General features: G+C 57.4%; 3 protein-coding genes across 6 annotated transcripts in view; 2 read left to right on the forward strand and 1 right to left on the reverse strand.

The window, feature by feature from the left end:
* The window catches only part of SRRM3 (serine/arginine repetitive matrix 3), a 28,143-nt gene extending 21,533 nt beyond the window's left edge, over positions 1–6,610 (forward strand). For all 4 annotated transcript variants that reach the window (XM_074922679.1, XM_074922680.1, XM_074922682.1 and 1 more), the window contains 4 exons: positions 2,937–3,265; positions 3,818–4,045; positions 4,279–4,416; positions 6,281–6,610. In XM_074922679.1, coding sequence (XP_074778780.1) covers positions 2,937–3,265; positions 3,818–4,045; positions 4,279–4,416; positions 6,281–6,497 — 912 coding nt within the window. In that variant the 3' untranslated portion in view covers positions 6,498–6,610. The remainder of the gene's footprint in view (positions 1–2,936; positions 3,266–3,817; positions 4,046–4,278; positions 4,417–6,280) is intronic.
* A 4,083-nt stretch (positions 6,611–10,693) lies between these two features.
* On the forward strand, positions 10,694–12,729 carry HSPB1 (heat shock protein family B (small) member 1). Its single transcript, XM_074922861.1, has 3 exons — positions 10,694–11,090; positions 12,111–12,174; positions 12,384–12,729. The coding sequence occupies exons 1-3, from the start codon at positions 10,730–10,732 to the stop codon at positions 12,541–12,543; spliced, it is 585 nt and encodes a 194-aa protein (XP_074778962.1). The 5' UTR covers positions 10,694–10,729; the 3' UTR covers positions 12,544–12,729.
* Positions 12,730–15,280: 2,551 nt separating this feature from the next.
* Positions 15,281–23,682, reverse strand: part of YWHAG (tyrosine 3-monooxygenase/tryptophan 5-monooxygenase activation protein gamma) — a 22,416-nt gene continuing 14,014 nt past the window's right edge. Inside the window, exon 2 of the mRNA XM_074922598.1 lies at positions 15,281–18,747. Coding sequence (XP_074778699.1) covers positions 18,091–18,747 — 657 coding nt within the window. The 3' untranslated portion in view covers positions 15,281–18,090. The remainder of the gene's footprint in view (positions 18,748–23,682) is intronic.

Consider the following 23,682-nt stretch of genomic DNA (forward strand, 5'->3'; position numbering starts at 1 on the left):
ATTTTTTTTTTATTTGTATGGTTTTCCCCAGTTAGCTGCAAAGCCATGCTCTTCTCTTATGTTATTTCTATTTTTTTGCCCTGTCCACGTAATATTTTTTCTTTCTTCCCCTCTTTTCTCTTCCCCGTCTCCTCGTGCCGTCGGTAGAATGCATTTCTGTGTCTTTCAGCCCTCCGACTTTGTGTTCGTTTCCATCCAGGGTCCGAGCACGCCTGCTCCATTTGAGTCCCCCCTTAGGGGCCGGGTAACGAAGGCAAACATAATTAGTGAGAAATAGGGGCAGCGGCCAGAGCCAACGGGTGGGAGCAGCAGCAGATCCTGGGTGTAGGGGCGGATGGATGGGGCAAGAAATTAGAAATGTGGGGACATGTGCTTGTTTAGCCCCTCCTCGGGCTGGGACAGACAAAAAAAAAAAATCAAACCATCAACAAACAAATCTGGGGACTGCAATGGGGAAAGGTTGAAAGCTTGCTCCGTGGAGAGAGGCAGGTCCAGGGCATCACAGTCCCCAAGGGGCAGGGGACAGTGTCCCAACCCCGTCCATCCCAGCTCCACAAGCTCCCAGTGTGTGTTTTCCCTTTTGGGGCGGGCCTTTGCTGATTTGGGTTTATTTGGGACGCTTTTCTTTTTGTTGCCTTCCTGCACACCTGGGCAGGAGATCCCTCTGCTCCCACCCCAGGGTTTCAGTGGGAACCCCACAGCCCGAGCCTGTGGTGTGGCCAGCCAGCACCGAAATGCCACTGTAGGAAAGAGGAAACCCCTCTCTTACTTCTTCCTCTTCTTCTTCTTCATCTCTGCTTTTATTTTTCCCTGCCTGGATGCTGGCTCAGCTGAACCCGCCGTCCAGGGCTGCTGCATCCCCTTGGAGGGGGTCACTGTCCCCCAGGGCTTGCCATGGGCAGGGCTGTCCATCACTGTCAGCCTTGCTGGGGTGATTGCCACAGAAACAGATAAAAACCCCCCCGTCCCCCCCATTTTGGCTCCAGCTTGCTGGTCTGCGGCTGGAGGGGTTGGCTTATTCATGGAGACAAGGAAGTGACGGGGGACATGCCACCGCTGGAGTGGCTTGTGTGGGCCCCCCCTGCCTCGGGGTGCGGGGGGACACAGTGGCCTCGCATCCTTTTTGCAGCATCTTTGTGGCAATCCCCAGGCTCCCACCCCAGCACCTCACTCGCTTCTATTTTGGGGGAGAAAAAGCAGCATTTAGGACACAGCAAGGTGGGTGGAGAGAACCTCATCCTCGAGGATTAACTGGCCAGGCGGGTTTGGGGCAAGGGGCTGACAGGGAATTGGGGTCACCAGCCCCCAGCTTAGCCCCAGGTGCGGTGACACAAACCTGGCACTACCCCAATCCCCCTGAACCCTGTTAGAGCCCCTCGGGCGGGCTCAGCATAGCCCTGTGCAGGATTTACCCCTCCAGTGATGCTCAGGGATCTGGCACCGGGCTGCGGCCAGGGGAAGGAGCCCCCCAGAGCCCCCCCAGCAGGGGTTTGCCAGCTCGGTTGGGACCAGCAGTGCAGGAGCTGTTTCCACCCATCTTTTCGGTTTGCAAAAATGGGGAAAATAACCCCAGCAGTGGCTGCAGCTTGGAGGAGCTCAGATATTTGGGAACTGCTGCGTGCTGGACCCCAGGGCCGGGCAAAACCCCCCCCCCCAGCTCTCAGCAAGAGCCTGGCACGGGGCCTTGGCCGTGGCGGTGGCCCAGGGTTCCCCCCCCCCCTCCCAGTAGGAGAAGTGAGTTGGTTTGTTTTATTTCTCCTCTCTCTGTCTCTGTCTCTCCTCCTTCTCTCACTCTTTCTTTCTCTCTTGCATTTTTGTGAATCTAATGATGCACTTATATTGCCCCGCTTTTCCCTTCTCTTCATACCTTACCTACTAAAGGAGGAAATGCCACTTTTTTGGTAAGTGGATGTTAACCAAGAGGGACTTAAAAAAAAAAAAAAAAGCATAGAATGGAAAAAAAAAAAAAAAAAAGGAAGCAGAAAGCAAAGTCTGTGTTGAGTGCTGATGAGGACTTAGCAGTTCCCTGCAGAGTCACAGCTAACAGCTCAATGCGTGTCCCAGGAAGAGCTCAGAGACATTCGTTTATCTCAGTAACGAGGACATTTGTGAAGTTTTGCTTTGGTTTTTAAATTTTATTTTATTTTATTTGGATGGTTTTTCTTCTTTCTTTTTTGGTTTCTTTTTGCCTTCTCGCCCCTGGCCTCCCACCCCCCCCTGCCTTGCCCTCCATTGTTGCTCTGTGCCGTCCTCCTCGTTTCTTGATTTGGTTTAAGCCAAAAGCTGTACTATCTATAAAAACTACACATATCTGAACATATATCTCTCTATATATGTGCATGCCTCTGTGTGAGCAGACCCCCCCATCACCTACAGCCCTCTTTGATTTGACACCTTCCCCTCGGCTCAGTCTGATTTACTCTCCTCCACCTCCCCACCTTCCCTCCTCTCATCTTTTCTTTTTTCCCCTCATTTTTCTCCCTTCGTTTGGGTTTTACCCCCCTTTTCCCTTCCCCTTTCTTGATCGGGGCGGGCGGGTGCCGGGGTTTGCTTTATCCCCACTCCAGGTGTTTTCGGGGGGGGTGTTTCTTTCCCTTCGAGCTCTCCCTCCCCGACAACTTGGGGGTTTCTTGGATTTAATTTTTTTTTTTTTTCTCCCATCCCACTCCTTCCTTTGGGTTTTTTAAAATTTTATTTTAATTTTATTTTTTGGCGTTTTGCATGTGAAGGTTTGCATGACCCACGTTGTTGAGGGCGAGAGGAAGGTGCAGAGTAGCGTCTGTGTAGCCTGCCTTATGCGATGTGCGTTGACGTTGTGAACCGCGCCCCCGGCTTGGCGCCCCCCCATTAAAATCCCCCTTCTCCTTCTTTCTTCTCTTCTTCCCCCTCCTCCACCTTTCCCCCCTTCTCTCTCTCTCTCTCCCCCCCCTTGCCAGAGGCCAGCCTCGGCGTCCCCCTCTCCACGGGCTCACGGCAGGACGGAGCCGCTGTCCCCTCGTGCCCGGGGGGGCCGACACGGTGCCCGCAGTCCCCGGTCGCCCACGCCGGAGCGGGCCAAGCACGGCCACCGGCATCGCTCCCGCAGCGCCTCGCCGCCGCCCCGCCACCGCGGCCAGAGCAAGGGACAGCCCCTGGCCCCCCGGGAGCTCCCGCCGGCCCCGCTCAGCCCCGCCGGCTACAGCAGTGACTCGGAGGGCTCGGCGGGCTCCCACCCCTACCACCCGCCTCTCGGCCCTGACAGGAACCACGGCACCCACGCCAAGAAGTAAGGAGGTCCCTGGGATGGGGTCATGGTGTCCCTGCTGGGACATGGGGGCTGGTCGCTGATATTTGGGGTGCAACCCTATGTGGGCACCCTGGTTGCATCTGGGCAAAGCTCTGGGGGCCAAGCTGGGGACCAGGGCAGGGTTGGGGCTGCTCGAGAGATGGAGATGGGGGTGGGACAGGGACAGAGATGGGGATGGAAATGGAGATTGAGATGGGGATGGGGATGGAGATGGGGATAGGGATAGGGAAGAGCCACAGTGTGCCAACGCTAGAGCACTGCAGGAGGGATCACCCCCGCAAGGGATTATCCCAGCGCAGAGGGCAGTGCCTGGATGGCTGCGTGGGATTACAGCGTCCCACAGGGTGCAGGATCCCAAGTGGGTGAGCACCCCATGCTCTATAATCAGGGATGCAGCCCAGCCAAAATTTGGTGTCATTTAGGTGTGCTTGTTGCTCCCCTGTGGGAACCTGGGGTGCCCTGCCTCGGCGGGGACACCCTGCCAGGCGCAGCGGGCGAGGTGTGAGGAGGTGCTGGGGTCTGCCTTCACAGGGTGAAGGAGAGGCACCACCGGGGCCGGCCCAACAGCAGCTCCGAGTCGTCGGCCAAGCACTCCCGGCACGCCTCGGAGCGCAGGAAGAGCCCGTCGCCCAGCCCCGGCCAGCGCAGCAGCTCCTGGAGCTCCAGCGGCTCCCTCTCCAAGTCCCGCTCCCGCTCCCGGGAGAAAAGGGCAGGACGCAGCCGCTCCCGCTCGCCCTCGCCGAAAAAACCCGCCAGCAGGTCAGTCCCCGGGGAGGGGAACCTCGGTGTGGGGGACGTGGGTACCGGCAATGGGCTCAGTGAGCATCCTCAGCTCAGGGGGCCCAGGACCCCCCCGGGATTAGGGAGGGGGTTACCGGTCATTGCTGGCCATGGTGGCACTGGAAGGGGGTGGGGGTGTCACCCCTGTGGGGAGCTGCTGTGCAGGGGCCCCAGCCCACACCCTGACTCTCCTCCTCCTCCTCGTGGTGTAGAGAGAAGGACAATGAGCCCCGAACACGCCACGGTGACCCCGATCCCGCCCGCGCCCGGCGCCGCTCCAGGAGCTACTCCCCCATCAGGAAGAGGAGACGTGACTCCCCCAGCTTCATGGAGCCCAGGAGGATCACGAGGTGGGTCCCACACATGGCAAAGCCTCTGCCACGGCCACCGGCATGGCCCGGGGCTGAGCTCTGCCCCCAGGCAGCCCTGAAGGGTCCGTGGGTGGGTGGGTGGGTGGGTGGGTGGGTGGATGGATGGATGGACGGACAGATGGATGAATGAATGGATACATGAATGGATGGACAAATGGATGAACAGCTCTGCAGATGGGTAGATAACCCCAAGGATGACCAGCTGAGTGAATCAGCCAGCCCAGACAGACGGATAACCAGACTGCCTCCAATATCACAACCTTCTGAGCTCTTCCCATTTCGAGGCATGAAAATAGGAATTCATTTTAACCCATGTGTGCATATTCCAGCAAGATGGGTGGCTGTGAACATGTCTGTCCCCTGCCCTCCAAAAGCCAGATTCTCCTTCTTGAGATCCTATTGACTCAGGATCCCAGGCTGTAAGACAGGCCATATTTAGTGCCAGACGAAACACTCCGTGCATATATAGTACCTCGTTAGCATGCAGGGCTGGCAGCAGTACGGGTGGTGAGCTGAGATTACCTCCTTGCTGACCTATTTGTCTCCTGCTATCAGCTGGAAGATCGGGGCCGTGGGGTGGAGGGGCTGGATTTTCAGAAATCATCTCTGGCTCGCTGTGGGAGGGTTTTTATTTTACCTGGGCTGGACTGCAGTTGTAAGGAGGGAGGACAGGAGAAATGCTGCTCAGCCAGTGGGTCAGAGCTACCTGCAGCCCTCCCTGATGGGTGCCCTGGAAAGAACACAGGCTGGGAAAGCAGCTCCCAGCCCAGAGGAAGGTTTCCCAGCCCAGGTACCACTGGCTGGTTTTGTGTCCCTCCTGCTCTATCCCTGAGCTGGGTTTTGCTGGGATGTCGCCAGGAAGGTGGCAGAGCTCAGCTGGAGGACACAGACCATGGTCCCTGCTCCCCCCATCCCTGTCACCCATCACTGGGATGGATGGGACGGCAGACCCAGCTCTGCTTGAGGTTCAGGAGGAGCCAGAGCCGTTTCTGCAAGGCTTGGAGGATGCTGCGGGAAGGGGACAGTCAGGGGAACACCCCTGGTCCCCCTTGCCTGCCCTGTATCCTGGCCAAAAGCCCCAGGGCTTTTTCTTGCCCTCCTGCCCTGTCCCTGGTCCCCGTCACCCCTCACCACCCCGGGGTCCGGCAACGCGTGGTCCTGCCTCAGTGATGCCAACTTCTCCTTTTCCATTTCATCCCAAGGTCCCTCCCGGAGAGCATCGCCGCCAGCCTGGCTCCCAGGGTAACCTCTCCCCTTCCTCCTCCTCCTTCCTGTCATCCTCCTCTTCCTCCTGGACCCCTCTGTGTCTCCTCACACCCTAGGATGCCCCCGGCACCCAGCCGCCTCCGGGCGGTGCCTGTGTCTCTCTTCAGTCCCACTAACATCGGGCTGGGAGAAGGGGGCAAGGAGTTGGCTCCTGCACCGGCTCCAGACGTCGCTGTCCTCCGTGTCCCCCCCATCCCCACTGCCTCTGTGCTCCCCCCATCCCTCCTCATCCTCAGGCGCCGGCGGGCCGCAGCTCGCCTCCCGCTAATCCTGAACGTCTCTTTTTCAGCAGCTTTCAATCTTTGGTGTCTGGGAAACACAAAAGCCACATTAACCTGCTCACTTTCTGCCCTCGCCGCTGCCTAATCCAGGACTAACACCCTGGGGGGGGGGGCTGGGGAGGAGGAAGGGGATGAAGGGCAGGGGGTGATGCTGGGCAGCCGCATCCTGACACCCTGCAGTGGGTCCGAGCCTGGCTGCCCTGCGGGGATGCTCGGCCGAGCTGGAGAGCCAGTGCTGGACGCCCTCCCCGAGCTGCTGCCGGGGCCCTGACTCAGTTTCCCTTTTCCATTTGCAGCGCTCGCAAGCGTCCCATCCCCTACTACCGCCCCAGCCCCTCGTCCTCCAGCTCGCTGAGCACCTACTCCTACAGCCGCAGCCGCAGCCGCAGCTACGACAGCTACAGCACCAGCCGCAGCCGCAGCCGGACTCGCAGCCCCCCCAGCCGCTCCCGCAGCCCCAGCCGCAGCCCCAGCTACAACAGCCGCAGCAGCTCGGAGAGCGCCGGCTTCTGACCCCCCAGCACCCAGCCACAGCCCCCCGCCATCCTGGCTGTGCCCCCCCCGATGCCACCTGTGCCCCCAGGAGGGACAGGGACCACCGGGGAGGTGGCAAAGAGCGAGGGGCTGCTAAGGATGGACCTGGCGGCAGCAGAAAGCGGGGGCTGAAAACTCAAACGGGGCCTCGCATCGCCCTGGGAGGGGGCGGCCCCCCCCTCCCCGGGGTGTTCTGGGGGTCAGGATGTGGTAGGGGGAGGAGATCTTACTTCTGCGAGCGCCGGGGTGGGGCGGGATGGGGTGGGCGAGCACAGAGCGAGGAAACAAATTGCTCAGCAGAGACTTTGGGGCGAGCAGGCGGGGGTGGGAGGGGACACCCTGGCCCCCCCCATGCTTTTTTGGGTTGGTTTGACTTTTTTAGCACAAGCGTATCCTTTGGGGGGGGGGTGGGGGGGGGTGGGGGCAGGAGGGGGCTTCTTCAGCCCAGGCTTATCTGGAAGGTGTGACGCCAGCCAGAGGCGAGCCCTGGCTTTCTCCGGCAGAAGAGTCACCGTGTCCCCGTGGTGTCCCGGGGGACAGAGGCACCCTGAACCATTTTGGGGTCCCCCCAGACCCAAGCACAGGCCGAGCCATGGATGAACAAAAGCCGGCAGCACCCACAAGTCTCTTCCCAAACGGGGAGGTCCAGAGGGGGCCACCCCTGCAGGTTAACGCTGCTTGTCCCGGCTCGGGAGCTGGCCCTGGCACCCATCCATCTCACCCAGTTTTGGGGGAGACTAAGCCATCACCCCCAGGAGGAGGGAGCTGCAGGGCTGAGGGCTGGGCTGGGGATTTTCCACCCCCAGGGCCACATCCAGCCAACCTCCAGCTTCGGCATGTCCGACCCTTACTTTGGGCTCACAGCCCCCGGCCACGCCTCTTCTGGGGCCCAGCGGCAGCTTTTTAAACTTCACTACAGAAAGAGAGAGGCAGGAAGGTCCCGGGTTTTGCTGGCAGCCCCGCTTTTGCAGGACTTTGCTGATTTTCCAAAAACAAGGCCCCCCCCCGCCCCGAGCGCCGAGGACAGTCCTGGCCCCTGGGGCTGTTGGTGTTTAATCCTCACAGGCCCCGCGTTTTCCAGATGGCTGGAGCAGGACGATGGGGATGAGCCTCCCTGGGTGGGAGAGCAGCTGCCCAGATTAACCCGCTGCCCCTGGATGAAAAGCCGGGCTTTGGCAGTCCTGTTTGACACTGGTTTCCAGCCAGCCGGGATCGGGGAGGGGATCCTTTGGACTCCAGCTTGGCTGGTGCTGTGACAGCCTCGTTAGCCTGCGGCCTGATGAACCTGGCAGGGCAGAGCTGCAAGTGGAGGGGCACTCCAGGGTCGTCTCCCAAACCCGGCACGTTGAGGAACCAGGCTCAGACGCAGGCTGAGGATTTACCAGCCCTTGGAGAAACATCTCCAGGAGCTGGGCCAGGCTGGGTGCCAGTCCCTGGGTATCCCCCCCACCCCCCCTGCTTCGCTGGCAAGGCTGCTGGTTGCCCTCTGCAAAAGCTGCCCGGATGAGCAGAGCCATTAGAAATGGGGTGAACAGGTAAGGAGGGGACACGCTCGTGGCTCTGCATGGCTCAGCTTGTCCCCATGTGCCAGCCCCCGGCAGGGCAGCAGCTCTGGATGTGACCGTGGCAGGAGGAGAAGACGAAGGGTCCTGCTCCCCCCCGAGCCTGGGGAGATGAAGGGCAGAGTGCCCCCAGCATCCCTGTGAACCCTGAGCCACACACTCCAAAAACCATCCCCCCCCTCCAACTGTTGCCGCAGCAGCCCCTGGGCACCCCGCAGCCCCCGCTTCCCTCATCGCCCCCCAGAGAAGCTCAGACTGACCGCGGGAGCCCCAAAACCCTGCTGGGACAGTGAGGGGGGGATGTGTGTGTGTCCCTGAGAATATCTGAATCAAGCCACCGGTGGGGGGGTATTTTGCCAGTGGCCGCAGCCCCCAGCCCTACAGCCCCCCAGGGCCGTGGCTCCCGAAAGCCCAAGAGCCGACTGCAGCGCCGGCGCGGACAAGCCAGCACATCAGGGAAAATTTCCAGTCTTCCTCTTTTACAGTCTCTGTCTCCTGCCGCGGAGGGAGCTAACTGGAACAAATACTCTGTAGAAATACTTCAGTATTTTCCTCTCGCGCGTGCGTTCTCTCTTTTTTTCTGGGTTGTGAGTACAGCTGTAGATTCAGTGAGCTGGTTCAATTATAATAAAATATACAGTATATATTGTAAATTACTCTGCCGGGCATGGAGCGGTTTCTTCAAGGGGTGGGGCAGCACAGCGGGGTTGACCTGCTCCCTCTGTGCAGGTTTGGTCTTGTCCAGCTCCCTGCAGACCCATCCTTCTCCCCCCCCGGCCTCTGTCTCCAGGCACCCAGGGGCCACTGGCTCTGTGCAGCGCAGCGCTGGGCACCAGTTGTCTGTCTGATCCCCCAGACCATCCTGCTACGGGGTGGGGGGGGGACCCTCTGGAGAGGCCCCGCTGCTGGGGCAGAGGTGTCCCCTTGCATCCTGCAAAGTCTCTCTGCAGCCCTCCTGGCTCCCTGCAGCATCCCTGCATCCCTCTCCTTTGTCTGCAACCCTCCCATCCCTCCTTGTATCCCTGCATCCCTGCCATCCTTCCCATCCCTCTCTGCATCCTTCCCATCCTTCCCTGCATCCCTCCTCTCCCTTCCTGCATCCCTGCATCCTTCTCATCCCTCCTTGTGTCCCTCTCTGCATCCCTGCCACCCCTCTCTGCATCCTTCCATCCCTCCCAACTCTCCCATTTCTCTGCATCCCCCCTTGCATCCCCACCTGCATCCCTCCCCTCCCTCCCTGCATCCCTTCCCGCATCCCTCCCACTTTCCCGCATCCCTCCCACCCCCTCACCTCCGCTGCTGCAGCGCCTCAGCTCCCCGCCCTCCAGCTCCCCTCCAGCCTGTTCCAGCCCCGCGCCACCAGCCCTGCAAAGCTCAGCTGCCTTCACCCCTTTCCCCCCCCCCCCCCCATTTTAGAGACGCCGCCGGGCTCTGCCCCAGACAAAGGGCTTTGGCAGGGGCCCGCAGGGTGCTGGCACCCACTTCAGCCACAGGTGAGGGGATGCCCCCAAATCCCTTGATGCCAAAACCCCCCTCCCCCTTCCTGTGTTCCCATCTGTGCCCCATGGGGAGGGCTCTCTGGGGCCACGCATCCATGCACTGAGTGCGTGAGGGCTCAGCTACCACTTGTCTCCTGGCGTCACTCACACGCTCTTGAAAGCCAAAGCAGCCAGAGCTCATCCCCGAGAGGCACATCCCACCACGGTGCCTCTGTCCCCCCAAAACTGGCTGGTTCCACTCCACAGGGCTGGGGAGCAGAGGGGGATGGGGCAGAGGTGATGGGGTCCCAGGGGCTGCCAGGCTCCTTGGGCTTGGAAAACAGCCCTTCCCTGGGATCGGGGGCCTGGAGCCTGGCCCCGGATGGGAATCCCTTCCTGGGAGACGTGTTTGCACGTGAGGGCAAAGGACTTCAGGAAGGAGCCACCCTCCCCCAACCTGAGAGGGTGCTTCCCCCTCCAGCTCCCCTGGCACCCTCCAGCACCCCCAGCCCCATCAGCTCTATCACCCCCCCCACCAAGCCGTCATCATCCCCCAGAGCCCCCACTGGCCCCATCAGCCCCGTGGCCCCAGGGACCCCCAAGGGCTAGCGCAGCCTCACCCCAACTTGGTGCTGGGTGTTCCCCACCACCATGGTGAGCGCCACAGGCACAGGGTGCTGGAGGGCCGGGGAAGGCTCCAGAAGCTTCTGGCTGGTGGGTGACGCAGTGGGCACGGGCCGTGCACAGGCTCCTCCGCTGACTCATCCCCTCCCCCGCGAGGTGCTGGCCCGGCCCCAGCCCCCTCCCCACGCCGCCGTAGGGCCGTGCATCCCTGGGATGGTTTTACGGGAAAGAAATGCAGGCAGGCGGGGGTGAGGCCGGGAGCAGCTCCAAGGGCCATCCATCACTCCCAACCAGCCAAACCTCCCGCAGCCAGAGGCAGACGGACATTTCCCTGGCGGGGGGCACGCGGGGGGCTGCCAGCCCCAACCCTGTGCCGCCCACTCAATGCGGCTGCGTACGGCCGCCCCGGCCCCAGTAAAGTTTCTCGTCCCTTCCCTGGGCCCTGCTTCAATTTCCATTAATAGCCAGCTGAGCCGCCCGGCTAAAAATAGCCACCGGCCCTCTTCATAAGTCACCGCTGGCCGCCCCCCCGGCAGCCCCGCGCACCATGGCTGAGCGCCGCGTCCCCTTCACCTTCCTGCGCAGCCCCAGCTGGGAGCCCTTCCGCGACTGGTACCATGGCAGCCGCCTCTTCGACCAGTCCTTCGGGATGCCCCATATCCCCGAGGATTGGTACAAGTGGCCGAGCGGCAGCGCCTGGCCAGGATATTTCCGTCTGCTGCCCCGGGAGAGCGCGCTGGTGCCGGCCCCCGGCTCGCCCTACGGGCAGGCGCTGAGCCGCCAGCTCAGCAGCGGCATCTCCGAGATCCGCCAGACCGCCGACAGCTGGAAGGTCACCTTGGACGTCAACCACTTCGCGCCTGAGGAGCTGGTGGTCAAGACCAAGGATAATATTGTGGAGATAACCGGTGAGTGTTGGGGACGGGGGTTCATGGAGTCCCCCACCTCCACCTCTGCGTGCTGGGCTGCGGCAGTCGCCCCAGTGCTTGCTGGGGGGAAAGGGGGTGGAAAGGTAAAGTGGAGCAGAATAAGTGATGGGAAGCAGGGGAAGGAAAAGCAAAAGGAGATGGAGAGGAGGGGAGGGGAGGGGAGTGGAGGAGAGGAGAGGAGAGGAGAGGAGAGGAGAGGAGAGGAGAGGAGAGGAGAGGAGAGGAGAGGAGAGGAGAGGAGAGGAGAGGAGAGGAGAGGAGAGGAGAGGAGAGAAGAAAAAAGGGAAGCAGGAAAGGGGAAAATCAAGGCAAAGAGGAAGGCCCAGCATCACAATCTCAGTTTCGGGGTACATTCATGCTGCAGGTGTTGCACAGGGTGCTCCCCCCCCCCCCCCCCCCCCCCCCCCCCCCCCCCCCCCCCATATATTGACCCCTTGCTGCTGTCCCAGCTGGGATGTGGAGAGGGACCCCCTGGCTGCAAGCATGAAGGGCTGGAGGGGCCCGGGGGGTGACAGGGCCGTAGGGAGAGATGCCCTGGCCTGTGAGGGGACAGTGGGGTGTCACAAGTCCTGTAGACCCCCCCGTGCGCCCCTAGCAGCATCCTGGGTGGCTCAGCCAGGGCTGCTGTGATGAAGCCCAGGCCCCGCGGCACGGGGCCAGCAGCGCGTCTCGTGCCTGGCGAGGGGCAGCCAGCAGCATCTGGCCCCACAGGTCCCAGGGGGTCCACGCAGGGTGGGGGCAATTCCCCAGCGAGTGGGGTTCGGGGGTGCAGCCCCAGGGGGATGCTGGTGCTCTGTGTCCAGCCCTGCTGGGTCGGGGAGCCAAAATGATGTTAAGGCAATGAAAATCAGGGCATGCAGGATCAGCCCCTTCCCGGCACAGGGCAATGCCGGGATCTGGAGGGCCAGGGTGAACCCCGGGCACAGTGATCCCCCCCCTAGCTGTGATGCCCACCCAGCTGGCCCCTTCCGACCAACCCCGGGGTGTTTTTCCTTCCAGGCAAACATGAGGAGAAGCAGGATGAACATGGCTTCATCTCCAGGTGCTTCACCCGAAAATACACGTAAGTACCAGGAAGGAGGTGAGACAGGAACCTGACAGCCCCCCAGTATCTTTGGGTAACTCTCCCCACCCACCCATCCCCTCCAGTGCCCACTGGCCAAACTGGGGTTGCTGCTCACCCAAACTGGAAGTGGGGGGAGGCAGTAATTTGGAGCATTTCAGGGTGGGGCAGTGGGTGCCACAGCCCTGACCCCCCCTCTCCCCTCACAGCCTCCCCCCCGGTGTCGAAGCCACGGCCGTGCGGTCCTCGCTGTCCCCCGACGGCATGCTCACGGTGGAGGCCCCCCTGCCCAAGCCGGCCATCCAGTCTGCCGAAATCACCATCCCCGTCACTGTCGAGAGCCAAGCCAAGGAGCCAGCCAAGAAGTAGGTGACAGCGAGGAGGAGGAGGAGGAGAAGCCGCCGTTGCCTCCCCTGCACAAGCTGCATCCTCACACCCATCCCTGCTTGCAGCCCCCTTTTTACTGTTTATTTTGTACTCACCCGGTCACTGAGTGCCTTGAATAAATGTGAAGGAACCGGTAGAATCAGTCGGAATAAAAAGAAAGAAACCTGTCCCCATGCCTCGTCTGAGCACCGGGCTGGGGCTGCCTGGGGCCAGCGTGGCCAGCGGGAGGGCCATCAAGCCCTGCTCAACTGCATGGGGCCAGCACCCCGGGGCTCCACATCCCAGGACTTCACATCCCAGGCTCAGCATCCTGGGGACAACATCGTGGGTCTTCACACCCCAGGTCTCCCTATCCTGGATGTCCCACATGCCAGGTGTCCCACATTTCAGCTCTCCAACATCCCAAGTCTCCAAAATCTCTGGTTTCCACATGCCAGGTCTCCAGCGTCCTGGGCTCAGCATCCCAGTTTTCCACATCCTCAGACTCCGGCATCCCCGGTCTTCAAAATTACAGGTTTCAACACCCCAGGTCTCCAACATCCCGTGTGTCTGACAGCCTGGGTCCTCAAAATTCTGGGTCTCCCAAATCCCAGAGCTCAGCACTCAGGTTCTCACCATCCCTGGTCTCCAAACCTCTGGGTCTCAGCATCCTGGATCTGGACATTTTGGGTCTCGACACCCCAGTGTCACCATTCTGGGTCTTTACATGCCTGAAAAACAAGCACACGCCCCCTCCCAGGGTCGCAGGAGAGCCTGAGGGCAAAGAGGGGCTTCACGGACAGAAGCTCTGACCAGGACACACACCAGTCCCCAGCAGTTTGGGCCTCTGGCCCCCAACTCTGCCCCCACATCGTGTCCCCCCCCTTCCTTTCACGCCATTGCGATGGGCTGGGCAGGCTCGGGGCGGGGGGGTGTTCAGCTCAGGCTGCAGCCATGCTGGGGGCTGGGAGTGCTGGGGTCCTGGATCATGGTCCTGATGCCGTTCGTCCCCAGCTGGCCCCGTGCCCCCACGCCCCCGGGCAGGACCGGCCCTACATGGCCGAGGCCAGGCCCGTGGCTGCGATGTTCCCACTCCGACAAATCCCACTAATCCCCCCTGAGTCATCCTGGAGGCAGACGGTGACCTGGGAGGAATCCTGCAGCTGCGAGGCCCATCTCCGAGCCCTGGGAACTCCATGTGCCCCCCGAGTCCCTCCTCCCTGAGCCCCAACCCCTCCGCCCCAGCAGTCTCAGGTGCAAGGAGTTTGACAGGCCTCAGGTGTGACGCCCAGGTTGGGGCAGGGGTCAGCTCCTGCTGCTGGGGGTCACGTGTGTGCTTGGAGGACATCCCCCCCCCCCCCCCCCCCCCCCACTGTGAGCAGGTAATTTTGGGGATGGGTGGCCACGGCAACCAGATTGATGGAGATGGTTGCCATAGTGAGTAGGAGCCGCTGGCAGCCCAGCCTGGGCAGGGGGTGGATGAATGCCAGAGGGGGGTGGTGCAATGAGTTTGGCAGGTCTCATGCTTCGGGGGGAGAGGGGGGGGCATCCATCAGTCAGGGTCCAGCATGGGGTCGAGGTGAACGGGAGGTGCCTGCAGCCCCCCTGCCTGCAGGGGAGAGAAGAGAGCTGGGGGTGCCAGGCAGGGGCTGTCCCCCTCCCCAGCGCCTCTGCTTGTGTCTGTGCTGACCCGGGCACACGTAGCTCCCCAGTTTAGGGCTAAATTCTGCCTGGCAAGTGGTGAGGAGGCCCTGCCCACTGGATCACACTCTTTCCTTCTCTCTCTGCCCCTCTGGTGCATCTCTCGGAGGCACTGACACCCCCACACCCACCCACCCAGGTCCTGACACTGCCCGAGGCACCAGGTGCTGCTCCAGCTTTTCCCGTCCAGGTGGGGAAACCGAGGCCCCGCCAGCGAGGGGAGGAGGGGGCACGCTGGGGGAGATGTGGGGTAATCCGGGTTTGGGAGGGCGCTGGGCCAGACTCAGCAGGGCAGGATCGGGTCCTCCTTCCACAGCACACCCCTGGGCAGCCCAGTGGCCATCGGCTGGGTTTGCCAGCCCAAGGGAAGGGAAGAAGCCCCCTGAGGGGCATCCCCAGCCCCCTGCCCTCTCCTGCGGCCATGGGTGCCACGCAGGGCTGAGCCTTCGCAAGGCGGCTGCCAGCGAGTGGCGGTGCTGGGATGGGGGTGCTGCCTGGGGGTGCCCCACCCTGTGCGGGGGTGCACGGGGAGCCCCTGGCCCCTCTTTGCCATGACTGGGGGTTGTTCCCAGCCCCTTCCCCGGGGGTGTCTGTCCTGCGCCCCCCCCGGGGTCCCTCGCAGGGCGCGTGAGTCAAGGCACAGTTTCGGTTTATGGTTTCCAAGGGAGGGGAGTATTTTTACAGCGTGAGTCACCGCGCGCGGCTTCGAGCGGAAAAAACACGGGGGAGGGAGGGAGGGAGGGAGGGAGGCAGGTGGGGAGGCACCCCCCACCCCCCCCCACTAATCCCTGGGAGCACCCAGGACCCAGCCCCACAGCTCCCCGCGCCCAGGAGGGCCAGGAGCCTGGTGAACTATTCACCCGCATGACAGGAGCTGGTGGAAGGGAGAAGGCCCCAGAGGAGCAAAACCAAGGCTGTTTACTCCCAGCCCCCACTGCCTGCCCTGGCTCCCAAGCCCCGAGGTGAGGGGGAGCCCCCCCCATCCCACGGACGCCCCCCGAAACTCGAGACAGGCGATAACAATTAAGCAGCACTGATGTCAGATCTGTAAGTTTATTTGCTCAATGTACGACGGCTACATAATGACTCACATTCATGATATTCCATCACTGAGGAAAAACTGCTAAGAATGGTCCGTGTGTGAAATAATTCCTTACAGAAACACGGAGTTGGAAAAATAATCACTGATTAGACCTTAAAAATAGTTCACTGCATAACATGACAAAAAGCACAAACAAAGGCTCATTCAAAGAACACAGTCATTGTTCTCCTACACTGTAATAGTTATAATTTCACCATGACGAACACCAGACATTAAGATTAAGCTAACACTGGTGTTTTCTTTTGCTTTTTTTTCCTTTTTAAAAACAAAATCATATATAATTGCATGTCACTATAGCAACATCCATAACAGATCAGTTTGTTACGATCACTATTTGGTAGAGCAAACTTTACCCCCAAAAGAAAAAAATAAATTAAAAAACTTTAAAAAATTTTTGAAGACTATTTTGTCATAGGAATACATAACATCTACAGTATAAGTTAATAAATTTCAAGCTACTGTATAGAAATACGACACTAGCATGCACAATATTGTATCAATAGAGTAATGGAGCAGTAATCATTTCACTGGAGAGACAGTATCATAGGCAAGTGCATCTCTTAAAAAACAAAAGAAACCATTCAAGCTGCTTAAAAATCAAGTCCCTGACCCCCACTCTGTTTTTAGCCCTCTTGTGCCATCTCTCCTGCGTAAGTTTCCTAAAGCAGCCAGAGCAAAAGCCAAAGGAAAAAAAAAAAAAAAAAGATAGTTTTTGTAATTCCAGTAAATCACTTCCAAATTATACAGCTGGGACAACACTGCTCACGGGACACAAAGGTCAATCAAAGGAAGGTAAGAAGCCTAAAGCGATTTTCCAGTCCACGGCACGTACCGGCACCACGAGCATCTCGCCACGGGATGCTGCACACCGTGCACCCGGCGGACGCGCTGCCTCGCTCGCCGCGAGCGCGGCTGGGCAAGACTCTGTGTGCGAAGGCATCCTGGTCAAAAAAAAAAAGCTTTGCCAGCATCACCGGGGCAATATCTGGAGGCCGAGCACTGGCCTTGGCTCCGCTCGTTCCCCAAGGCGTTGGGGTAGCGGCTTCGTTTGACAGCGGGGAGGGAGCTGGAGCGACATCTCCCCGTGCGACCCGACAGCAGGAGTGGCTGTACCGTGTGTGCAACACCACGACACGCTGTTTGTTTGCGGACTGACTCTCGGAAGGGACAATGAAAGCCTGTTTCCTAAAAAGTAAAAATAAAATGCACGAGTGCGATTTTTCCTTACTACGCAGCTTTAGGTGAAAAGCTACGTGGCACAGCACTCCGCAAGCCAGAGAACAGCAGTGAACTTCCAACAACGATGTAAAAAGAAAAATTAAAAATAAATTTACTCAAAATGGGGTAAATACTACCTGCTAAGCAACTCAGATGCCCCGTCTCCCACCCCCAGCCAGATCAGACAAACTCGGAAAAGGTTTTGCTAAGAAGAGAACTAAGTTCCTGGGCTCCTGATGGTTGATAGAAATGTCTATGATTGTAGCTCTTCCCTTGAGGATTTCTCTACCAAATTAGTTTCTAAGCTCCTGAAGTTCACTCATTACACCACAAGCTTCCCCAGGAGAAAGGAAAACGCACCTGGCTTCCCTGGTGACAAACAAGGGAGCCCGGGTGCTGGAGATCTGCTGACAAACCTCATGGTACAGTGGGAGAAAGTCAGGCAGAGTGAAATGGCAGTGCAATCCCTGAGGAAGCAGCTGTGGCACCTTAAATCAGGATGGTCTTTTGAAATACCAAACACAGTACATGACATACAGACCTGAATGCTCTTTTTAATTTTTTTTTTTTTATTTATTTTTTATTTAAGTGGCATTTTAAGTTTAAACACTTCCCCCTTGTCTAATTAAGTTCTTAAACCTTTTGCTGTGGACTTAAAATAGTTGAAACAGCCGCTAGCCAAGCACCTGTTAAGCTGTTGACCAAAAAACTAGAGCAGCTTTGATGTTCCTTGGGCGGGCGGTCTTCTTGCCTTGGGTGACACAGAATAGCTAAAGCCAGTCCACAGGCGAGGACTGATTGGAAGGCAAGCCAAAAGAACTAGCAAAAGAAAAAAAGAGACAATAAAGGCTTGATGTCATATGGCTGTAATGTAGAAATACTGTAAACTGCAATTTAGTGTTAATACTGTAAGCTACCCTAATAAATATCTGAACAAAAGAAAAAAAAAAAGATCGGATGGCCTAAATCCTGGGGCTTTGCAAGCCTCAAATTCTTTAGTTTTATTTTTTTTAATTCCTTCTCAATTTGGGGATTTTGAGCTATGCCCTGCCAGGCAGAGCGCTGCGGAGAGACGCCCCACGATGTGGTACGGACACACGGCACTTGGACTGAAGAAACAAACGCATGAAGCCTTACTGGAACCACAGAACTCCCTTTTTTTTTTTTTTTTTTGCGTTGCTTTCCTTAAAAACGAGGGCCATTCCATCCACGCAAATTCATCTTAAAACCTTTTTATTTCTAGCGATAAAGTTAAATTAAAGACAGCTCCACTTGTATTAATAATCTACAGAACAGTCCATATGCCAGTGAGGCTGCTATTCCATACCAGCACAGCCAGCCTGACTTCCACTAGTGGTGTTTTGGCAAAAATGTCAACGAGGCAATCAAAGACAGGTTGTGGGGGGGCCTCCCTGGGAAGGTGTCCCCTCCCTTTCCCTCCCCCACCCCTGACCCCCCCCACTCGTGGGAAAAAAATAAAGACTGCAGTAGTTAGCATCAGCGTGCGGCTGCCAGTCCATCGGGGGGGTCTAGTTGTTGCCTTCTCCACCGTCGTCATCTTGCTGATCACTCGTCCAGAGCGTTAGGTTGTCACGGAGGAGCTGCATGATGAGCGTTGAGTCCTTGTAGGAGTCCTCGTTGAGGGTGTCCAGCTCGGCAATGGCGTCATCGAAGGCCGTCTTGGCCAGGTGGCAGGCCTGCTCCGGCGCGTTCTGGATCTCGTAGTAGAAAACCGAGTAGTTAAGTGCCAGACCGAGCCGGATGGGGTGGGTCGGCTGCATGTGCTCCTTGCTGATCTCATGGGCTTCGCTATAGGCTTTCTCCGAAGACTCCACCACGGTTGCCCTCTTCTCGCCAGTGGCCACTTCGGCCAGGTAGCGGTAATAGTCCCCTTTCATCTTCAGGTAGAAGACTTTGCTCTCGTACTGCGTCTCGCTGCAGTTCTTGATCAGGTAGTTGTCCAGCAGGCTCAGCACATCCTGGCACACCGCTTCCAACTCCTTTTCGATCTTCTCGCGGTAGGCTCGGACCATTTCTATCTTCTTCTCGTTTCCATCGGCAGAGGTCTTCTGCTCAATGCTGCTAATTACTCGCCAAGAGGAGCGCCGTGCCCCCACCACGTTTTTGTAGGCGACGGACAACAGGTTCCTCTCTTCGTTGGACAGAGGCTCATTCAGCTCCGTCACCTGTATTGAGAGAGGGAGAGAGAAGAGAGACACTTGGGTTAAGCCCCAGTCACTTGATGTTCCCATCACACCTTCGGGTGTTCCCGTGCATCTCTAGCGAGAGGCAGGAGATGGCAGCTGGCTCGGAAAATCCTGCTCTGTCCTCCAGCATCTGCTCCCATCAGAGGAAGCTAGCTGGGAAATCACGCCGTGGTCCAGTCCCCCAGCAAAAGGGACGGGTTGGGTTTTATTCGAAGTATTCTCCATCTCTTAAAAGATCAGCGTTTTCCAGGACGAGAAAAATCTTCTAGGAAAGAGATGCGTTTGACCTGCAGGATGAGACTCAGACTGAGTGATGCAGGCGAGAGACAGTCAAAGCAAGAGGGTGGAGATGGTCCTGGGTTACGAGCCAGCCGCATGGATTAACAATACCACAGCTACAGGGTGTTCATCTTTTCCGTTTCCCATAAGCACAGGGCACGCTTCAGAGATGCCTAAAGAATATGTTAGATGTTAAAATTACAGCTGCCTCAGGCATCTGTGCAGATAAGGACTTAAAAGCTCACATGGTAAGAGTGTGTTCTTCCCACACAGGATTTTCTTCATTGAGGATAACAGCGTTAATGCACAGCATCACTTCTACCTGCCTCACGCACCGCGGCAACAGAGGGATTAAGGAGACGACGGAGCACAAATCCACCTCACAAGCGGGCTGCCAACGCCACCTGGGCCAGTTCAGTTACTGGGAAGCATCGCACTTGATATTGCAATAATCTCATTCCAGCTCCCGTGACCCCATCGCAGGCTGAAGCCACGTGGGCAGCACCTCTGGCAAGAGCGAGGCAGCCAGACAACGGCCGCACCAGCCACCCTGCCTTCGGGGCAGCAGCAAGGGCTCGTGTCCCCCTTGCTGTGCCCTGTGTGTGGGTCTCTGCACCCTTGGAGCAGGTGCAGCAGCCCAGTACACCCTGTCCGCCAGGCTGCTCCTCACAGCCACTCTGCCAGGGTAGTTACAGCTGCCAGGTGACACCCTGAGCCGGGCTGTGGCTGTTGTCCCCGTCCCCTGGGGCACACCATCCCACCACAGACACCCCCTGGGTATGGCTGCGTGGGCAGTGGGCCAGCAGGGCAGGACCTGTAAGTCTCCTCTTGGTGGTCACTTCTCACCAGGATTAGGCAATGGTTTGGATGTCAAAGTCTTCTGCAAATACCGAGTTGTTTTCACAGGTGTTTGTGAGGACAAGGTTTGTTCTGGGCCTAGATGACCACATCACGGCAGTGATCAGGAGGCCAAGGGCTCACACTGGAAGGTGTAGGATGGTCCAGCCCAGGACCTTGTTTGAGTGGCCTGGAATGACTCACGCTTGCTTATACCATATTGACCTGCTCATTCCAGCACACTCACTTCTGCAGCAGCTCTCCTTCCAGCTGTTCAGCCACAGTCTGGCTAATGTCTTCTCCCAAAACCAAGTTAGAGCTAAGCCTCAGCTTCCCACGCAGCAGGCAGAGTGCTCTGGTCTCTGATCTGGACCCTCTCCTCAAGGCAGAGGCAGCAAGCACAGCCTCCACTCTCACTTCCCGCTATTGTGCGGACCCACGCTGCTCCACAAGATGCTCTGCAGCCTGGCAGGGGAACCAGCAGACAGACAGAAGAGGGTCTGACTGCACAAACCAGGCACAACTGCCTTCTGTGGCAAGAGTGAAAGGCGGCTGAGGGACTCTGGAAATGGGTGTCACCTTAAAGAGGGCAAAATCTCCTGGGATTATCAGCAGCCGCCACCAATACGGGACAAGGTGCATGGGGCAGCACGCCAGGGCAGCTCCCGGGTTCCAGGCCCCAAGGTAAGCAGGGTGCGTGATGCCTGGCCCAGCGGCAGCTCCTGGTGCCAGGAGACTAACTTACATCCCTCCTCTCCCAGCCAGGCTAACGGTGGCTGTTTAACCACACAGCCCTGGGGTTTTGCTTCCCACAGAGGGGCCAGCCAGAGGCTCAGCCTTGCACACAGCCCGACTGCAACGTGCTAAAGTACCCCTGGCAAGTCATTTATATGCTGCTTCCAGTTTGTCTTGTGCTCTAAGTTCAGAGGTCTCTAGTTGTCTGTATTTTCACAGGACTTAACAACCTTGAAATGACTCCATTCTCCCCTCTGACACCTGCACAAACATAAATTAAAGATACTGTGAGGTTAAAGCCATCTTTGAAAGATACTGGAGCACAGTGAAAGTGTCCCCCTGCCTTAGAGCTTAGGGATTTACTGAAGATATTCAAAACTTGATCAGGTTACACAGGGTCTTGTCCTACCTAAGTTGCTTTGCTTTGAGTAGGGACTAGAAACATCCAGAAATCCCAGCCTGACTTACTCTCTTACCTTCCAGCTGCAGATGGAGAGTCCAGTGTTGACAGCTCTACAAGAGACTCGCCAGCTCCAACAGTTTTCTGTCCTGACACTTCTTGTGAAGACTGATATCAACATGAGGTCTTGCTTTTAGTGAGACGCTCTCGAAGCAGAGATACCAGTTTTAAGTGTGGACCAAGCAGGTGACTTTAAAGCTGCCCCACAGCTGAGTCTGCAGATATTTATCACTGCAGAAAGAAGTAGATTTACCTCCTCTCACCAGAAGAGTCTTGCTGGAGGACAGATTTATTAAAGCTACAGGGAGTTTCGTAGGATTAGCTTTGCCATAAACATCTTAAATTTGAAGCTATTAAGGATTACAGAAGAAAGTTGCCTGTCAAAATCCTTTCAACAAACTCGCTGACAGATGGAAGGTACACCTGTGGAGAAAGCAGATTCCTCTGGGGAGGTTGCAGGGAACCTATCAAAACAGAAAGGGAGCCTTTTTAACCATGTAACTGATTTCTAGCAGTACCCAGACTCCCAGCAAGGTAGAGCACTGCAGAGAAATGGCAAAGGTGTAACACGGATAGAGACAGGGACATCTCTTGGCACTAGGAGGGAAGGGAAGTGGCTGCAGTCCCGTGAGTATTGCAGTTGCAACTGAGCTGAGAAAGAAAGGAAAACCATCTGGCACTTGCATTCCCAGCAGGAAGAAAATGCAAGATGCCCAGGACACTAGATAGCTGACAGCTGCCTTAATCAGAGTCACAGAAAGGGGGAAAAGACCTATCTCAGGTTAAACTGCCTTTGAGAGCTGTCTTCATCACTGCCTCTTGAACTGCTGCCACGTCCCCGCACTACAGCCGACAGGCTGCTACCCGCCTGCCTGCCCCACTGCAGGCTGCGCTGGTGCCCTCTGCCCTGGGGTGCCCTGCACCCCTGCACGGGACTGCACAGGCACTGCCAGCAGTGCTGCACGGGGAACATCTCCAGCAGAGCACCATCCCGAAACCGCTGCAGTCACTCGTCGAGTGGGTGCGGGTTTGTGCCTTCACTGTAAGGCTGTGCTGGCCAACCAAATGCTGATTTTTCCTTACGTTGCAGGATACCAACACAAAGGGAGCTCAATCAAGCCAGAGGCTAAACAGCAATCTCCGATATACTTCATTTATAGCATTGCACTGAACGCCTCTGATGTAACATCAATAAGGCAATATCCTGCATCAGGCCTGGATTAGATTGCAGTGGTCACATTACAAGCCTTTTGGAGAATTTTTGCTAATGTTTGCTTCCAGCATCCAGATTAATATTAGAACAACCCTCCCCCTTAAGGGTCTCAACTCCCTTAAGGGCAGGACCCTCATATACAGACCAACCCTACAAGCATTAGGTCACCTGATGCCATTCCCAGCACTGTTAAATGGAGTTAGAGACTTCAAATATCCCAAGAAAAATCTCAGTTTGGCATTACGAGTGCTTGGTAGGAACACAAAGCCATCAGCCTCTGGCTGGAAGTCTATCTGCTCTCTGGGAAGCTCAGTCATTTTGGGGTTTTACTTCCCTTGCTGACAGCAGAGCAAAGCAGAACTTGCACCACAAATCTCAGTAACTGTTAAGCCTCGTTTCACCCTGGTGCCCCTACAGATTGGGCCGGGGAGGGGCAGGAGATGCATGCGGCTGAAATGGAGTGAAGCCTTGCATGTGGCATAAACAGCCAAGTCCACATGCTCACACAGCTGGAAGCTGGACAGTTGCAAGTCTTTTACCTATTCTGGAAAAAGAAACAAAACAACAACAAAAAAGACCTTTTCACCTTTCTTTCTTCCCCCCAAACAAGCCCAGCCTGCAAGGCCAGCCATGAGACTGGCTCTTTACTGACGCAGAGCAGCAGACCTCAGCTGCGGCACCTCTCGTTTCCCTGCTAGTCTGCAGGCAATGGTCTTGCGAGAGCTTCCCCCGTGCCCTGCCCTGTCAGAGGTGACACACGTGCCAGGAGCCAGCCCCTTCGAACACTGCAGGCAACCCTGTGCTCAGCAGAAGGGCGAAGCAGAGAAGACACCTAGCCTGCGAGTGCAGGTCTACACCAGGCTTGGCATGGAGCAATCTAGGCTTTGGCTTGGAGGCGTCGCCAAGCTTGAGGACACTGCCAAGTTCCCGTCTCACCAGTTCCAGCACCATCAAGACTCAAGCGCCCTAAAGCCACAGGGATAGTCCAACAGTTCCCGTTGGACAAAAACTACGGGAAGTTTAAGGTTTCTACTGCTTGAGAGTCCTGAGGTTTGTACAAATCAAAGCCCTCTGATTCGCAACAAAGCTCCTCAGAGGCAGCACTATTTCAGAGAAGGTTCTACTGATTTCTCTACTACAGCTGTGAGCTCTGACTCAGCACCATGTCCGAAACCTGGCAGGCTCCCGGCATGCCCAAGTATCACATTGCAGCCAGGGGAAGGTTCAGCCTCATGCAGAGAAGGCAGGGAGCACACAAAACTTCACCTGCCCCTAATGTCAAGGTTCATGTTCTCCAAAAGCCCAAGGGTTGGTCCAACTGCACCTTCTTTCCAGAAGCATCCTTATTAGCAGGATTTTGAGACCTACAGAGAGATCTGCTCCCAGCCAG

The sequence above is a fragment of the Athene noctua genome, chromosome 19, assembly GCF_965140245.1.
Source record: "Athene noctua chromosome 19, bAthNoc1.hap1.1, whole genome shotgun sequence".
Taxonomy (NCBI): Eukaryota; Metazoa; Chordata; class Aves; order Strigiformes; family Strigidae; genus Athene; species Athene noctua.

Bases quoted from the DNA above. Each gene is read 5' to 3' on its own strand.
- HSPB1 (XM_074922861.1), top strand. From the start codon at position 10,730: ATGGCTGAGCGCCGCGTCCCCTTCACCTTCCTGCGCAGCCCCAGCTGG. The intron at 11,091-12,110 runs GTGAGTGTTGGG...TTTTCCTTCCAG, and splicing joins TAATATTGTGGAGATAACCG to GCAAACATGAGGAGAAGCAG. The intron at 12,175-12,383 runs GTAAGTACCAGG...CTCCCCTCACAG, and splicing joins TGCTTCACCCGAAAATACAC to CCTCCCCCCCGGTGTCGAAG.